The sequence below is a fragment of the Thermobia domestica genome, chromosome 9, assembly GCF_964235325.1.
Source record: "Thermobia domestica chromosome 9, izTheDome1.hap1.1, whole genome shotgun sequence".
NCBI classification, from domain to species: domain Eukaryota; kingdom Metazoa; phylum Arthropoda; class Insecta; order Zygentoma; family Lepismatidae; genus Thermobia; species Thermobia domestica.
Window position 1 is genome coordinate 269052274 of NC_137462.1, and position 15551 is coordinate 269067824.

Consider the following 15551-nt stretch of genomic DNA (forward strand, 5'->3'; position numbering starts at 1 on the left):
GCTTTCTGAAAAATGGAGATCACATAGATGTCCAATATAAAACAGAGGTGAAATTAACTTTAATGACATAGAAATAACTTTAAGACTCTTGTATGGAGCGTGGCGGTGGACATTGAAGAAAGCTGAATACCCAAGCTGGAAGCACTTGAAATGTGGTGTTGGTGCAGAATAATGTGCATATCATGGACCGAAAGGAAAAGGAATGAAGTACTAAAGGAAGCTAATGAAGGACGACAGATCATGAAGATAATAGAAAAAAATAATAGGATACTTGGTCATCTTATTCGGCACTCCGATTGGATCACCGTGTTGATAGAGGGAAAGGCAGAAGGAAAATCAGGAAGAGGAAGACCAAAGATAGAATATCTAGATGCAGTTAATTACGAAGAAGAGATTTTGTCAAAGTAGCCTATAAAACAGCTCTCTCAAGGGAGAGAAAAGTTTTAAAATTTTCATGTTGCCCACCAACCTATAATTGAGGTAAGAAAGAAGAAGAAGAAGAAGAAATTGCAGTTTACTTAAAAGTGAAAAGTTGTTGGTTAAAATAAGCAGTTATGACTATCATAAAGTATTGTATCCTAAACTTGTTTTACAAACGAAACATCAGTTCAAGCGCAAAGTAAAGCTGGAGTGGAGTTTTGGTTATTGGAGTTGAGTTGAATTGATTTTGAGTTTAACGTCCCGTTCAGCAGCGAGGCTATATAAGACGTGGAACCACATGAGCTCCTGCCGGGAATCGAACCCGGGTCTTCCACGCCAAAGGCGCGTACGCTAACCGCTTAGCCACGAAGGAGCTCTTTTTGGTTATTGGAATCCACTCTGCAAGGTAGAGACCTGCACGGGCCGAATTTTTCGGCCCAAGCTCAATCCAGCCCGAATGTACCTAGGCCCGGCCTAGCCCTGGCCCGAAAAAAATTGGAGATTTCCGGCCCGAGCCCGGCCCGGCCCAATAAGTTTTTTAAAATTCTTGGCCCAAGCCCTACCCGGGCCCGATAAATTTTAAAAGTTTCATTTTGTAACACTTTTCACGGACACACTTCTTCAACGTTTGCCTTAATTCTAATTATCGTTTAACGAAAGTCAATAATTATTAATGAATTGCAATTAATCGGCCCCAGCCCGGCCCGACCTGAAGAGAAATCACTGTCGGCCCGCCCAAGCCCGGCCCTGCCCAAAGAAATAACAGAGTTGGCCCGCCCAAGCCCGGCCCGTGCAGGTCTCCACTGCATGGGCGGTACTAACGTGTATGGAGTACATGGGTAAAAAAGAAATTTATGTATGCAAAATACTTGTAAATTCCTCTTCTACATCCTTTGCTCACGGGAATGTTTGTACTTGTTTTGAGCAACAAGCATATATAGACAACACAAAATATTCCACTAAGTATATCTTCTAACTACTAAATAATTACGCAGAGGTATTGTAGTATATATTTTTTCGTTTTCGTAATATTTTGAATAGTATCAAAAAATGAGCACTCTTTATGTTTTCAAATAATTAGTCATATGCACGTTAATTACGACAAAAACATTAGACGCTATAACGAAATCACGTACCTCACAATCATGTCGCCAGAAGTAGAAACCAAGGAGAAAAGAAGTTATATTATCTATTTCCTCTTTTCGTTGTGGAAGACGAAAGCAATTCAGTTAAAAAGAAAGAAAGGGGAGGTCATGTTACAAGAAGTCGGTTTCCGTGTCTTGCTGGTAATTCCATCTGTCCCCGCAGTCTGCGCTAATGCAATCAGGAGATGGGAGCCCGAGAGGTAATTACCGAGCGGGGTAAACGCGAGAGAAACTGTAACCTCGTTAGAAGTTGCAGCTCTTCTCTGGGAAATGCAATTTCCTTTGGATGACGGAAGATAATGGCAAAGTAGTTCTCTTCTGACGAGCCAAAACATCTTCGCATACCAACACTACACAGCAATAACAGAGGGAAGAAACAATGTGCAGAACTATGCACTTTTAAAACAAAATATTTGATTCTCTTTACCACTTCATTTTTTTTTTTTTTTTTAAGTACAAACTTACTTTAGGTTTGCCAACATTGGAAATTTTGCGGTTCAAATTTATTGTTATATTGAGAATTACTTAAGAGGCTTCATCCCGGCGAAATTAAAATACCGCTAATTGTACAGTAATTGTGTGATATCTTCAAATAGATAAAATATAATCGAGATGTGGAACAAGAACGCCCTAGACAATATCATTTTATATGAGATACCGTTATCACGACTCACTTATCTGCTTTCGATTTCGAGCCATTTTGAAAATCGGCACTTATTTTCGCGTTTCTAAACGGCTGAAAACGGAAAGCCACTAGGTGACTTGTGATAACGGTACCTCACGCAAAATAATATTGTCTAGGGCGCTCTTGTTCCACATTTCAATTATCTTTTATCTATTTGAAGATATCACATAATTACTGTAAAATTAGCGGTATTTTAATTTCGCTGGGATGAGGCCTCTTAAGAAATGAACTTTTATTGACACTTCTCCCGAAATATTGCTGCACTTTATACGTGCACAACGGTAACTATTACTAGGTATGCAATAATTGCAAATTTGGTTTCGATCTTTATTGATTATTCATAGAATATTTTTTTAGTGCATCAATTGTTTCCATGAACGAATGCGACATGCAAATAGCTGAATTTGGCCTATCGACGTAAAGCATAATGGCTTTGAAAAATTGTATTCACAGAAAAAAAAAAAAACCGAAAAGGGCTTCGCCCTATTTCTAATGCTGAAAATTTTATTTTCCATTGTTTACAATTAGAATCCGCACGCCAAACGCTTTTCTAATGTTAAGTTTACTACGAGTATCCCGTTTTCTGGTGATTATTCCTCAATGGTATGTCCGATCGGGACATGCGACCCATTACGGCACTCAGCGTGTGCTCTCGAATTACCGTATCAAATGTGGTTGACAACGGTTCAGGCATCTCGGAGGAATATCCGGACAGAGAAACGCCTAAGTCGAATATTTCGCTCCAATAATGTTCTTGATTTTTTTTTTAAATCATTACCAGTGATTTCAAACATCCTATTCCAGCGCCAGCATTATATTTATTAGACTTCCAAATTATGCTGTGCACAAATATCAGAAGTCTTATAGAACGGCTTTGTCCGTCTGTCCGTCCGTCTATAGACATATATCTGAGCAAATTCGGTAGGACATGCCAAAAAGCGGTTGTCTGCAATCAATTCAGCATCCTAAGAATAAGTTCTGATTAACCTCTTATTTAAACCGGATGTGGTTGAAATTAACAGTTTCCGGTTTCGACATTTAGCATCGTAGAACAAAAACGGTTCATCCTCTCTGAAGGAGACATAATGCCATTCACAATACTCTTCCCAAACCGGAAGTGGTTGAAATTTACTACTTCCGGTTTAAATATTGATTTCCGTAGAGCATAAACTGTAAAACATATCGAGAAGTGGTTCTTTTGCAATCGATTCAGCATTCCAAGAATAGATGTCATATCCTAGGCTAATTCTCTGTTCAAATCAGAAACGGTAGAAATTAAACCATTTACCATTTCCATATTTATCGCTATAGAACAAAAACGGTAATAGATAGCGACAGTCGTTTTTTTTTCAATCGGTTCAGTGTCTCAAGAGAACATATAATCACCAGCTGCAACACTCAACCGGAAACGGAAGTGATTGAAATTTACTAGTATTTCCGGTTTCAATACTGATTTCCATAGAGCAAAAACGATAAATGATACCGAGATGTGGTTTGCAAAGCAGCTTCATGTGCTGTTGTAATAAGCGGTTGAACAAAAACTGTGATTAAATCGAGCACTATTGTTGGGTGTCCACTATCATCAGGTGCATTGATCTTGCAGTTATGTCTCACACATAAGCCATAATAGGTTTTGTAACCTTTTTTTTTTTTCGATCATTCCTCGTACATAGAGGACATGCACGTCAGAAATGGGTGTCCTCACACACGGTGTTTGTCCACCACAAAGTTCACTTGGCGGGGCTGGGATCGAACCCGGGACCCCAAGCACCATAGGTGAACGCTCTGCCACTGAGCCACCGCGGCTCCTGTTGTCTTCAGGACTGCTTCCTCCCGCATTGTCATTTCTGTACATGATCGTGAAAGCTGGTGAGGATGAGGTACTATTTGAGGGTGAGGGTCAGACCCATATCCAGGGGAATCTAGGGGGTCGCCCCCCTAAATTTTGGCTGGCCCCCTAAAATTTTTACGGTAGGCTTGGAAATAAACTATAATATGATTGGATCGGGTCCCCCTAACTTTACCGGGCCCCCCTACATTTTTGGGCTGGCTACGGGCCTAGTGAGAGTGAGGGTGAGGGGAAATAAATGAATGAGACGAGGGAAGAAATCCACTTGAGAATGAATGGGAGTAAAGTTGAGGGTCAGAGTGTCCATATTGTTAGGGTTACGAAATAATATCCATCTCTGACGTACGTGTAACACAACTTCTAAGAACAAGGGTAATAAAGTAGCACTGTAATGTGTGTCAAAAATAGAAAGAACTAAAGTGTACGTAAAATTGTAAAATAAGCCAAGTGAAGTCTCTACAGTTTTTGCGTAAATTAATATATATATATGTATATCGCGGTGAAACTGTGAAGCCAAAAACTTCCCCGTCAACTTCGATAATATCAACGAAAGAATTACCAGCCTAGTCTCTGGTCTGTGAGACTGTGGCGATTGACGGGAGCTCGTTGAAGCTCGGATGTTTATTGTTTCTTCGCAGCTTTCGACCTAAAGGCTGATATAAATATTTGGCGGGAGTCGCAGTCGAGATAAATATTTAGATCGACATAAAAGAAGAAACCTACTGATACAGGCAACCGCAGACGGCACATTGAACGCTACATCTGGAGAACCGCGAGGACGCACATTTGAATGCGGTGGAAACAGAAGTCAACACTGGACGGAAGTTTATTCGTGGTAAAAATGTACTGCTACGCTTTTTAACACCCAGTTATATTCGATTTTATTTTTTTCCTTCCTGGTTAGAACTGCCCACGGCCAGGAAGAACAGATTTGTCAAAGATGTTTCTTTAAATCGTTACAAAAAAAAAAAAAAAAAAGTTCCTTTGCATAAGAGTTGTTGGTGATTGAAATAGAACCATTTCATCAATTAAAATATTTTGCAGTTTCAGCGTAAGATATGCAAATAAATATTAAATAAATCTATGACTCGTCTCTCCTCAGTAGTCGAATTAGAAATACAGTACTATCGGTATGCTAAAACCTTATTTAAAAGAAAGAATAAATAAATAAATAAATAAATAAATAAAAGACTAGGTTCATTAGGGGTAAAATTAGGTTAATCAAAACCTATTAGGTTATATTTTACTCGGTTCGCTTATTTCAGTATGAAAAGTATACCCTTGGGTATTACAGTATACAGTACAGCAGTGGCGTATTTAGGGCGGTGGCTATCGGGCTCAAGCCCCCCCCCCCTGAAATAAATTTGTTATATGCACAACTTCATTAAAATTTGTCGGTACCCAAAATGAAAAATAGACCTATAAGTGCTTATTCACGATGTTGTGCATAACCCCCTCCAAAACAAAATCCTAAATACACCACTGCAGTACAGTATAGTAAAGCTTATATTATTATTATTATTATTATTATTATTATTATTATTATTATTATTATTATTATTATTATTAAAAGTTTTTATTGTTCCGCGCTTTATCTGTTTCCTATCAAGCACAAAACAGTTTCATCAGAAACTAATTCGTATAAGGAAATTCGTAAACTATGATGATTAAGATTGTTCATACAGGTACAGGGCCGGGGCGCTGAAAAATCAGCGCCCGGGGCGAGAGTATACGACGGCGCCCCCATACATATATTCCAAACAATTTTTCGTATCTTTCCCTTTTTTCTCCCGAATTTTTCGCCTCCTTACTTCGGCGCCCGGGGCCGTCGCCCCGCTCGTCCTCCCCCCACGGCACGGCCCTGTACAGGTATATTGTTAATTTCTAGCTGTTGTAAGTTATTGTGTGGCAAGCATGTGTTCCTTCCTTCCATGAGCATTGTTCTCATATGTTCACGCCGTCTTTAACTTCAGCGCTGGAAAATGATCTTAACAATCATATCAGATATAAAGAAAAGAAAATATTCACTGATCCCATTATAAATTAAACTTCCTGACACAAAGTGCAGATGGCATGTTCAACTGGATGATACGTGGTATGCTCATTGAATGCGGTACCAACGTTATTTTTTTCAAGCTTTATAAATTGGAATTTGCTATCTCAACCCAATTGCCCCATTAATTACCTCACGATGCCTTGATGAAAACTCGGTATCATTACCAAACAAGCTATGTGTGCTTACTATTTCGACTGTAAAGAGGCAAGTTTTGGTCTTTATGTTACGCATAATAAACTGGATCCATTACGCCTCCCGAGCTATTGCTGTTTTCCTGATTTGAATATAAGTGGTTGAATACCAACGCTAAATTTATTTTTCTTCTTTCTACGATAATTTCTATAGATGTTATGGAATTCACTCACACAAATTTATTGTGTGTTTCAAATCAGTGACGAAGAGGGCAGCTTTTTTTTTTTTTTTTTTACCCCACCGTAAGTCGTAAGCCAACGTCTCTTGAAGCTAAAAAGGACGCAAACCTCAAATCCTATTTGGTCTAGGAATTAATTCGTGCGGTTGGTACGCACACATTGAAGCTGTAGTACAAACACAAAATACATAAATACCTTAAGAAAAATATTGTCCATCGCTAGCCACCACTTTCGCCCATCTGTCAGGCAATTTACGGATTCCGTGGCGAAAGAAGTCCTCATCCTTGGAAGCGATCCAGTCAGAGACCCATGTTTCGATATCTTCTGAAGAAGTAAACCGCTGTCCAATCAAATCGTTGTTCATGCAATCGAACAAGTAGTAGTCCGAAGGAGCAACGTCTGGTGAATACGGCGGGTGGGGTAAAACTTCCCATCCGACATTTTCTAAATATGTTTTGACCGGTTTTGCGACATGTGGGCGAGCGTTATCATGTTGAACAATAAGTTTATCATGTCTGTTCTCCCATTCTGGTCGTGTTCTGGCCAGAGCTTGCTTCAAACGCATTAATTGTCGTCGATAACGTTCTCCATTCATAGTTTCACCCGGTTGCAGCAGCTCATAGTACACCACACCTTTCATATCCCACCATATGCACAGCATAACCTTTGCACAGTGAATATCTCGTTTTGGTTGTGATGGACCTGGTTCACCTGGTTTCACCCAGGCCTTTTTTCGTTTAGGGTTCTCGTAATGGATCCACTTCTCATCACCCGTAATAATTCGATGCAGAAACCCCTTTCTGCTCTGTCGTTGAAGCAGCAATTCGCAAATGGTTTTTCGTCTTTCAACGTCTCTGTCTTTCAATTCATGTGGAACCCAATGTGACATCTTTTGAATCATTCCCATGGCTTTCAAGCGTTTGGAGACTGTTGTTTGATCAACGCCTAATGCTGCTGCAAGTTGTTCCTGCGTTTGACACGAATCCTGCTCGAGCAATGCTGTCAATTCTTCGTCTTGAAATTTTTTTGGCTGTCCAGCTCGCTCTTGGTCTGCCAAGCCGAAATCACCACTTCTAAACCGTGCAAACCACTTCTGACACGTTCGCTCAGCTAGAGCATGGTCACCATACACTTCCACCAAAATACGATGACTTTCAGTCGCACTTTTCTGCATGTTAAAGTAATGCAGCAGGACACCCCGCAAAAACACTTTATCAGGCACAAATTGCGCCATGTTCACTTAACTACAAACTGGTGTTGTTGACGCTTTAATCCACTGCCCTATACTACGAACGATACGCGATGACAGGGGTTTGCAACACATGTGTGGATACACGGAACTGTGGGACGCTCCGTTCGTTGCTCCATCTCTTGTCCACCCGCACGAATTAATTCCTAGACCAAATACAAAACTTGGTAGTTAATAGTATGTTAGTAAATACGAGGGCCATTGCAAAAGTCATGGCAACTATTTTTTTCTTCTCGAAAATGGGAAAGAATTAAAAGATCCTGAAATATGCAAATGGCAGGTTAGTTCATATGTAAGCATTACATGGAGGAGGACGGATGAACGCACACAGCACCATAAAGATATAGCAAGAGTAAAAAAGACAAAAAAAAAAAAAATGTTTCAAACGTGTTTCTGTCAATTGAAACTGTATACAATAGTACATTAGAAATTACGTGCATCAGGAGTCTTCCCAAGAACCCACAAGATGGCAGAGACTCTTAAGATGTCACGTGTTCCTGCCCTGTACTGTTGTGTACTGTTGCAATTGACAGTAAAACGTTTGAAACGACATTTTTTTCTTTTTTCACGTGCTATATCTTTATAGTGGTGTGTGAGTGTATTCATCCATCTCCCTACAGGTAATGTTTACATATCAACTAACCTTCCATTTGCATATTTCAGATTTTTTTTATTCGTTACCTTTTTCGAAAAAAAAAATAGTTGCCATGACTTTTGCAATGACCCTCGTATTAGAATGGTTCGAACTAGAAAGCAGAGCGACGTTGCCTTAGCGCCTATCTAGTAACTCAGTGTCCCGGATTCAATCTCCGGTTGGGACGAAATCTATCCCTACACTGCAGCTCATAGGTTCATCCAGCCTTCAAATAGGTGTCTGCAGAAACCTGAGATTAAAGATGATAGCTAAAACACTTCTTTCGTGTAGCAAAGAGATAGAAGGCATAGTACTGACTTTGACATCGTTTGTGGGATCACATAAGCTTGTTTTGAATATTGAGGAAGGTATATAGTGCGTTTACTCAGTAGAAGTGCAACTTGGCAAATTTCTTTCAAGTTCCTGTGCTGATTTTTATAACAGCACCCCTTCCTCCCTCCAAACCTCTTTTGATTACATTTGTGGAGTTGCTATCTCTTAACACCCACTGTGTCTCACTGTGTCTGTTCTTTCTCCCCAATTCCATGGCTAATATGAAACAGATGTCATGGTGGCATGTAAAAACAAGGAAGGTGATCGTGGGAACAGGAAATCAGTCACTAACTTAAAGGACAGCATTTTAAACTGTGGCAACTAAGACTCCACGTGGAGTTGATAAGCGAGTGTCAATTGTTTGAAATGAGGGTTCGGCTTGGTCGTTTAATTACCGGGGATGTTTTCCTTCGGATGATGACTTGCTTATAGCAGAAGCCACCACACGTAGAAGGCGGCATTCTTTGTATTTGAACTGCACTTCAATTGTAGAAACGAGCTATACCTTTAACTACAAAGAAAAAGTGAAATCAAGTAGTTAGGATTCGTGTAAACTCTAAATCAATTTTAATAAACAGTTAAATACAATTGGTGATCAGTGTTAATAATATGAACGTTGTTAATTTGCATATTTTTATTTCAGATTAACCATATTTCCTAATGGCTCTTTGTATATTCCACGGACTCATCCATCTGATGAAGGAGTTTATATGTGTGTTGGTATTCGTGGAGAGACCAACGATGAACCAGCCCAAAAATACACTGCAGAGCTTAAGCTTGCATGTAAGTTTATCAGAAGCGTCATTTCACATTTTGCTTGGGGGGGGGGGGGGCAAGACCCCTTGATATAAGTAAAATTTCGCGTTTTTCACTGATTGACTACTATTCTATTGATAAAATCTATATACATGTCAAACTCAAGAGAGGGAAATACCCCTCCATGCCCCCCTAAATGACGCCCTGAAGTTTATTCATATCACTTTCTTAGGCACATAATACAAGCTTCTATTTAACCTTTAAGGACGTAGTTTTTCAGATGATGTTATTAGTTTCATAATAGAAAAAAAATATGAAAAACGTAGATTTAGCGGAATTAATTTCAAAAGGCGATAGGAAATGAGAGTTAAAAGGTGACAATTAATTACAAAATTATCTTTCATTTTCTGTTCATTATCTCTCATTTATTCATAAACTTTCTAATAAAAATGCTGAAAACAAAACAAAACAAAAATCTCTTTCAGCATGGTTTCCAAAACAAAACGTCGATGGAAACTGCATTATTTTTGATTTCATAATAAACTCCCAGACACATTAAATAACATAAATTAACCGTTAGCTTGGTTGTAAATTTTTGCTCACACTATTCGTAACGTAGTTTTACTAAGGAAATGAAAATGGTGTGGTGTCAGGAGTATATCTCTCCGATTGATTTATTCTCAACTGATCAGAAATTAAAAAGCGTAGTTTTCGAAGTCTGTTAACAAAAGACACGTAACCTTTTCTTCATCCTCTGAAGAAAATTATTAGAGATATTCCTCAGGGATCTATCTTAAACCCAATGTATTTTCTTTTTTTAACTCCATGTAGTTGCAACCTCAATTTTTATTCATTTAATTAACATTGTTTGCTAATGATTTAAATAGTTTCGTTCGGGGATCCACTTTCCTACAGTTAGTAAATTGATAACTTTCAAATTATGAATTAACCCTTTGGGAAGCTTCCTGCGTCAGTGTGAATGTCTTAAATTTACCAAACAGGGTGATTCGAATTAGTTTAACATTCAAGTTAGAATATAAAAACATTTTCTTAAATATGGGTATATTTTTACACTAAAAAATAAATATAAATAAAATTCTTACTTTTCTTTCTCTTTTTATGTACAAATGTAATAATGTTAACAGTTGTATATTTAATTACTGACTTCACAGATGTAAGAACTATGTGAGCAGTTGTAATAAATGTATTTCCTCTCCATAAAATTATGTAACATGTAAGGATGGCCACAAAGTTCTAGTTCCGACGGCGGAACTGGTTCTTGGAGATCCGGTTTTCAGAACTGGTTCCAGACCTGGATCCGAAAACCCGGTCCCGGAACCGGATATTGGGAACCAGTTCCAGAACCGGATCTTGGAAATCAGTTCCAGACCTGGATCCGAAAACCCGGTTCCGGAACCAGATTTTGAGAACCGGTTCCAGATTTGAATCCGAAAAACCGGTTTCAGACCTGGATCTGGGAAACCGGTTCCGAAACCGGACCTTCTAGAACCGGATCCGTTCAGAGCCGAAAACCGGTTTTGGCCATTCCTAGTAACAAGTTACTTACAGTATACACTTCGAATATATAGAAAACCTTCTATATTATTTAAATTGGAACTTTTTAAATTACTAATAAAGCAATTGTGTATCCTGTTACTGATGATTTTTAAGGTACTTCTGCCTGAATAAGGTATAACCAAAATATTGTATGAAAGTATTTGTTTTTTTAATGATTCTAGTTACGATAGGCTTTTTTAGACTAACACGAGTGTAAAGTTGAATTGATATTCATCACAAAGGAATGGTTATTCATAATTCTAATCCTTATTTCAATTAAGTTGCGTCGCATGCTCAGTTTTAATTGATTAAATAACATTATCATGAATTATACATAATTAAATAGAAGGTTTGTGCTTTGTCTTTCAAAAGGAAGAAATTTCCTCAAGAGAAATAAACGGAGGAAAGATGCCAAAATTTAATTGAAGCATTTATATATGCCATGTTGCTTCTAAAGCTACATCTGCATTTCTATTGTTAGTATCATCTTGATCAGTGGTTCTCAATCTAATTCCCATCACGACCCTCATTTTATCACATCCCCTTGCCAGCGACCCCCTTATAATTGAATTGTTTTCTGTTAAAAGGGCGTATGTGCAATAAAAACTTTTGTCTGGAAATGACAAAAAACTGTTTTCTTACGAGACTCTTTGATTTATGAAAAAAAAAGCCTTATATTTATAACATGTTTCAAGACTACACACATCCTTTTATCATAAGTTGTTACGAGCTCCTCAGTGGCTAAGCGGTTAGCGTACGCGCCTTTGGCGTGGGAGACCCGGGTTCGATTCCCGGCGGGAGCTCATGTGGTTCGGATTCCACGTTAATCAGTAGGTCCACGTCTCATATAGCCTCGCTGCTGAAAGGGACGCAAAACTAAAATCAACTCAACTCAACATAAATTGTTACATCTACCTCTAAAACATTTATTTCTTTAAAAAAAGTTAAAATTGCAAAAAATGTTACATACGCCCTTTTAACAGAAATCGATTCAATTTCTGGCTTGTAATAAGCATGTGTGGGAGTTTTAATATACCTATTACGGAGATCTCACGATATCCATCTATTTCTGTAATAGTAGAATCCATTTCTTGAGTATAGTGGACACAGTAACTTCCCTAAAAGCGAACGGATTAAAACTAAATTTGGTCAGATCATTCATATTACAAATATCGAATCCGATCCGTCATGCTTTCGAAGTGGAGCCTGTTTGAAAATTTTAAAACCTCATAACTCCCTTAATTTTGGACCATATAACAATAAATAAGTAAATAAAAATAAAAATAAAGTGATTTCTAATTTTATGTAAAAATTTGAACAGCTATCCAAAAAATATATATTCACTATTTTAAATGACTTGATAATGTGCGTCACGAAGATTGAACCGGACATTGGCGCACTAGTGAAATCACACCATGCTCAGATATCTCATTAGCTTTCAATTTTAATTGTATTTCAATATGCAGGTTTTGTTGCATTTGTATTTTTCTGCTATTTCAACATTCAGTTCTTATTAGCTTCATATCGTACCCTTTTCATTTAAATTGATTTTTAAACAACTCTGCATCTGTTGAAAATGTTTAGTAGACCTATTTTTTGTTGTTCTTAACAGTATGTATATAACAAAAAATATGCCTATCAGAACAGAATTCAAAATAATATTTTAAAATATTTTTCGGTAATAGATTCCCGCGTATCCTCGCGATCTCCAGGTTGAAAAACCCCTGACCTAGATAATTAAACTTGGCAACTGTGTGTCTCTATCCATACTACATTCTAATCAAATCAGAATATAGGAACATTAATAACACCAATGGATAGGTCAAGGATAACACATTACTTCCGGTATCGTTTGTTTCCGGTGGATTCCAAAGACATGAGCTACATATGAAACTTGCAATGTTTTTGTTTTGCATTGACTTGTAAATATTGTAATAAAAGAGAGAATTGCAACTTTTGTCTAAATTTGCAAAAGAAGGAACTTTAAAAGATCAAATGAATCGACCATAAGAAAGTAATGGAACGAATCTAGATGAGAATAAGATGCAGGAAAATAGAGTGAAACGCACACTGGTCTATGCTTTCTTTACTTAGAATATTGTTTAAACCGCAAATGTTTCTCTTTGAATTTAGCACTTAGGTGGACAGATGGCGTGACGAAACTATTTGATTCAGCTATTCGATTTGTGAGCAAGTATAGTGCAGTAGTTAGCATTTTTACTTCGCATTCGGGAGATTCCAGCGTTCCAATACGATGACCTACTTAGCCTGGCAGTTTAGTCCTAGATCTTTACACAGTTCCAGTAGGTCAATGTCGGAACTCCGATCGTTTTTGATCATACATAATTTCAGTGCAAATTGGCCTTGTGGACCGTATATTGAAGTTTGTTAAATAAAGAAATAAAGGTGTGTGGTGTGCTTATTATTATTATTATTATTATTATTATTATTATTATTATTATTATTATTATTATTATTATTATTATTATTATTATTATTATTAATAATAATAATAATAATAATAATAATAATAATAATAATAATAATAATAATAAGTATTCTGCCTTTCGGCAGGTCCTGGGACTAATGAGTTTATTTATTTATTTTGTTTTAAGTTTCGGCCTGGAAATGTTTATTTCACGTTTCTCGATCTTCAGTTTACCCTTTTAACTTCCAGCATTTTTTTCTGTTTTTCAAATCATCGATCAGTTGTGTTCTTCTTCTTCCTATTCCTCGCTTTCCTTCCATCATTCCTTCTATGGCAGTATGAAGAAGACAATTCCTTCGCAGGTTGGGTCCAATCCAATTGGTCTTTCTACGAAGAATGCTATCTAAAAGCGTCCTCTTCTCTCCTATTCGTCTTAAAACATCTTTATTTGTTACTCTTTCTGTCCATTTTATCTTCTTCATCTTCCTCTAACACTATATTTCAAAGCTCTCTAAATATTTCTTCTCTAACTTTCGTAATGTCCAAGTTTCTGAACCGTACAGTCCAATTCTCTATATATAGCATCTGTGCTGAGTAATTACAGTATTTGTAGAATTGATTTTTTTTTCTAATGTAGTCTTTAACGCCTTTCTCTGGGCTTAAGAATAGTGTGATCGTCAAAATATTACAGTATTACTATATACCGTGTTAACTTGTTACTTTATACTTGGTTCTTTGACAATTTTCTTTTTCTTTCTGCTAAATGATTATTTTGGTCATGTGTTTTTCAGATATACATGATCTTACACCTGACTCCTTTGAGCCACCATTGCAGTCTGACAATCAACACATCGTTCCTAAGAACAGTGAGTTTGAGATTACTTGTAAACCACCAACAGCTCATCCGAAGGCTCGTGTCTGGTGGGAAGATCCGAGGGGCCATATCATTTCGGATACAGGAAACACGCGGGTGGATGGAACAAGACTTATTATTGAGTCAACCAAAGAAGAAGATGCCGGCAACTACAGCTGTTTGGCAGAAAACATGGCAGGGATGAAAACGGCTGTTGTTAACGTTATTGTTTCAAGTGAGTCAACTATATATTGTACATTATGGTGCGTAAAGAACGTATATTTAAGGTTGGTGTAAAGGGACAAGTTTTGCCAATAGATTTCACTACAGTCTTCGAATCTCTCTCATGCATTTTTTACCTTTCACGAAAATTCACGATTTCTCTTACAAATTTCAACCTAGAGACTTCAATTTTTTAGAGAAGAAACTTCATAACCTATCGAAGGCAACCGATTTTTTATTTAGAATTTTCTTCATTGTTGAAAGAATTATATTGTTAAAGGTTTGGATATCCCTTTCAACAAACAAGCCATTTTAACAATGAAGAAAATTCTAAATAAGAAATCGGCACGGATTGTTGCCTTTGATAGGTTATGAAATTTCTTCTCTAAAAATTTGAAATCTGTAGGTTGAAATTTGTAAGAGAAATCGTGAATTTTCGTGAAAGGTAAAAAATGCACGAGATAAATACGAAGACTGTAGTGACATCTATTGACAAAACTTGTCCCTTTAAACCAACCTTAAAACACTTTAAACTTAACCTATTCATTATTCTATGTTTGTGTTTATAATGTCAGCAAATAATAAACATAATTAGAAATGAAGGAAATATTATATGTAAATTAAAGTTCTGATAAAGTACATTATTTAAAAAAACTTGAACATTGTCATTTAGTTCGAACTCGCGTAAAAAAGGTCGGTTTGCTTTTGCTTTTTGGTAAAGTTTTATTTTTCTTTAAGATCGATTATGGATGCATATTTGATTTATTGTTACTGTTGAGTGATTTACTTTTATCGGGTGATATAACCATGTTCAACATATATTCTGGATTACTTACGGTTGTGGATAAAAACAACTCCCAAATGCTATGACATCATCCACTATCACTTCTGTTATTCCACGGATTTTTTTTTTTCGTATTTTCCGTAGACAGTTTTGTTTTACGCTGATGATTTGTAATCGTTGTAACTTTTTCATTGTTCCCCAGTGAACAA

General features: G+C 37.1%; 1 protein-coding gene across 2 annotated transcripts in view; it reads left to right on the forward strand.

The window, feature by feature from the left end:
* Positions 1-15551, forward strand: part of LOC145660691 (inactive tyrosine-protein kinase 7-like) — a 395652-nt gene that overhangs the window by 345549 nt on the left and 34552 nt on the right. For both annotated transcript variants that reach the window (XM_081726038.1, XM_081726039.1), the window contains exons 6-7: positions 9386-9525; positions 14275-14571. In XM_081726038.1, the coding sequence (XP_081582164.1) occupies positions 9386-9525; positions 14275-14571 (437 nt within the window). The remainder of the gene's footprint in view (positions 1-9385; positions 9526-14274; positions 14572-15551) is intronic.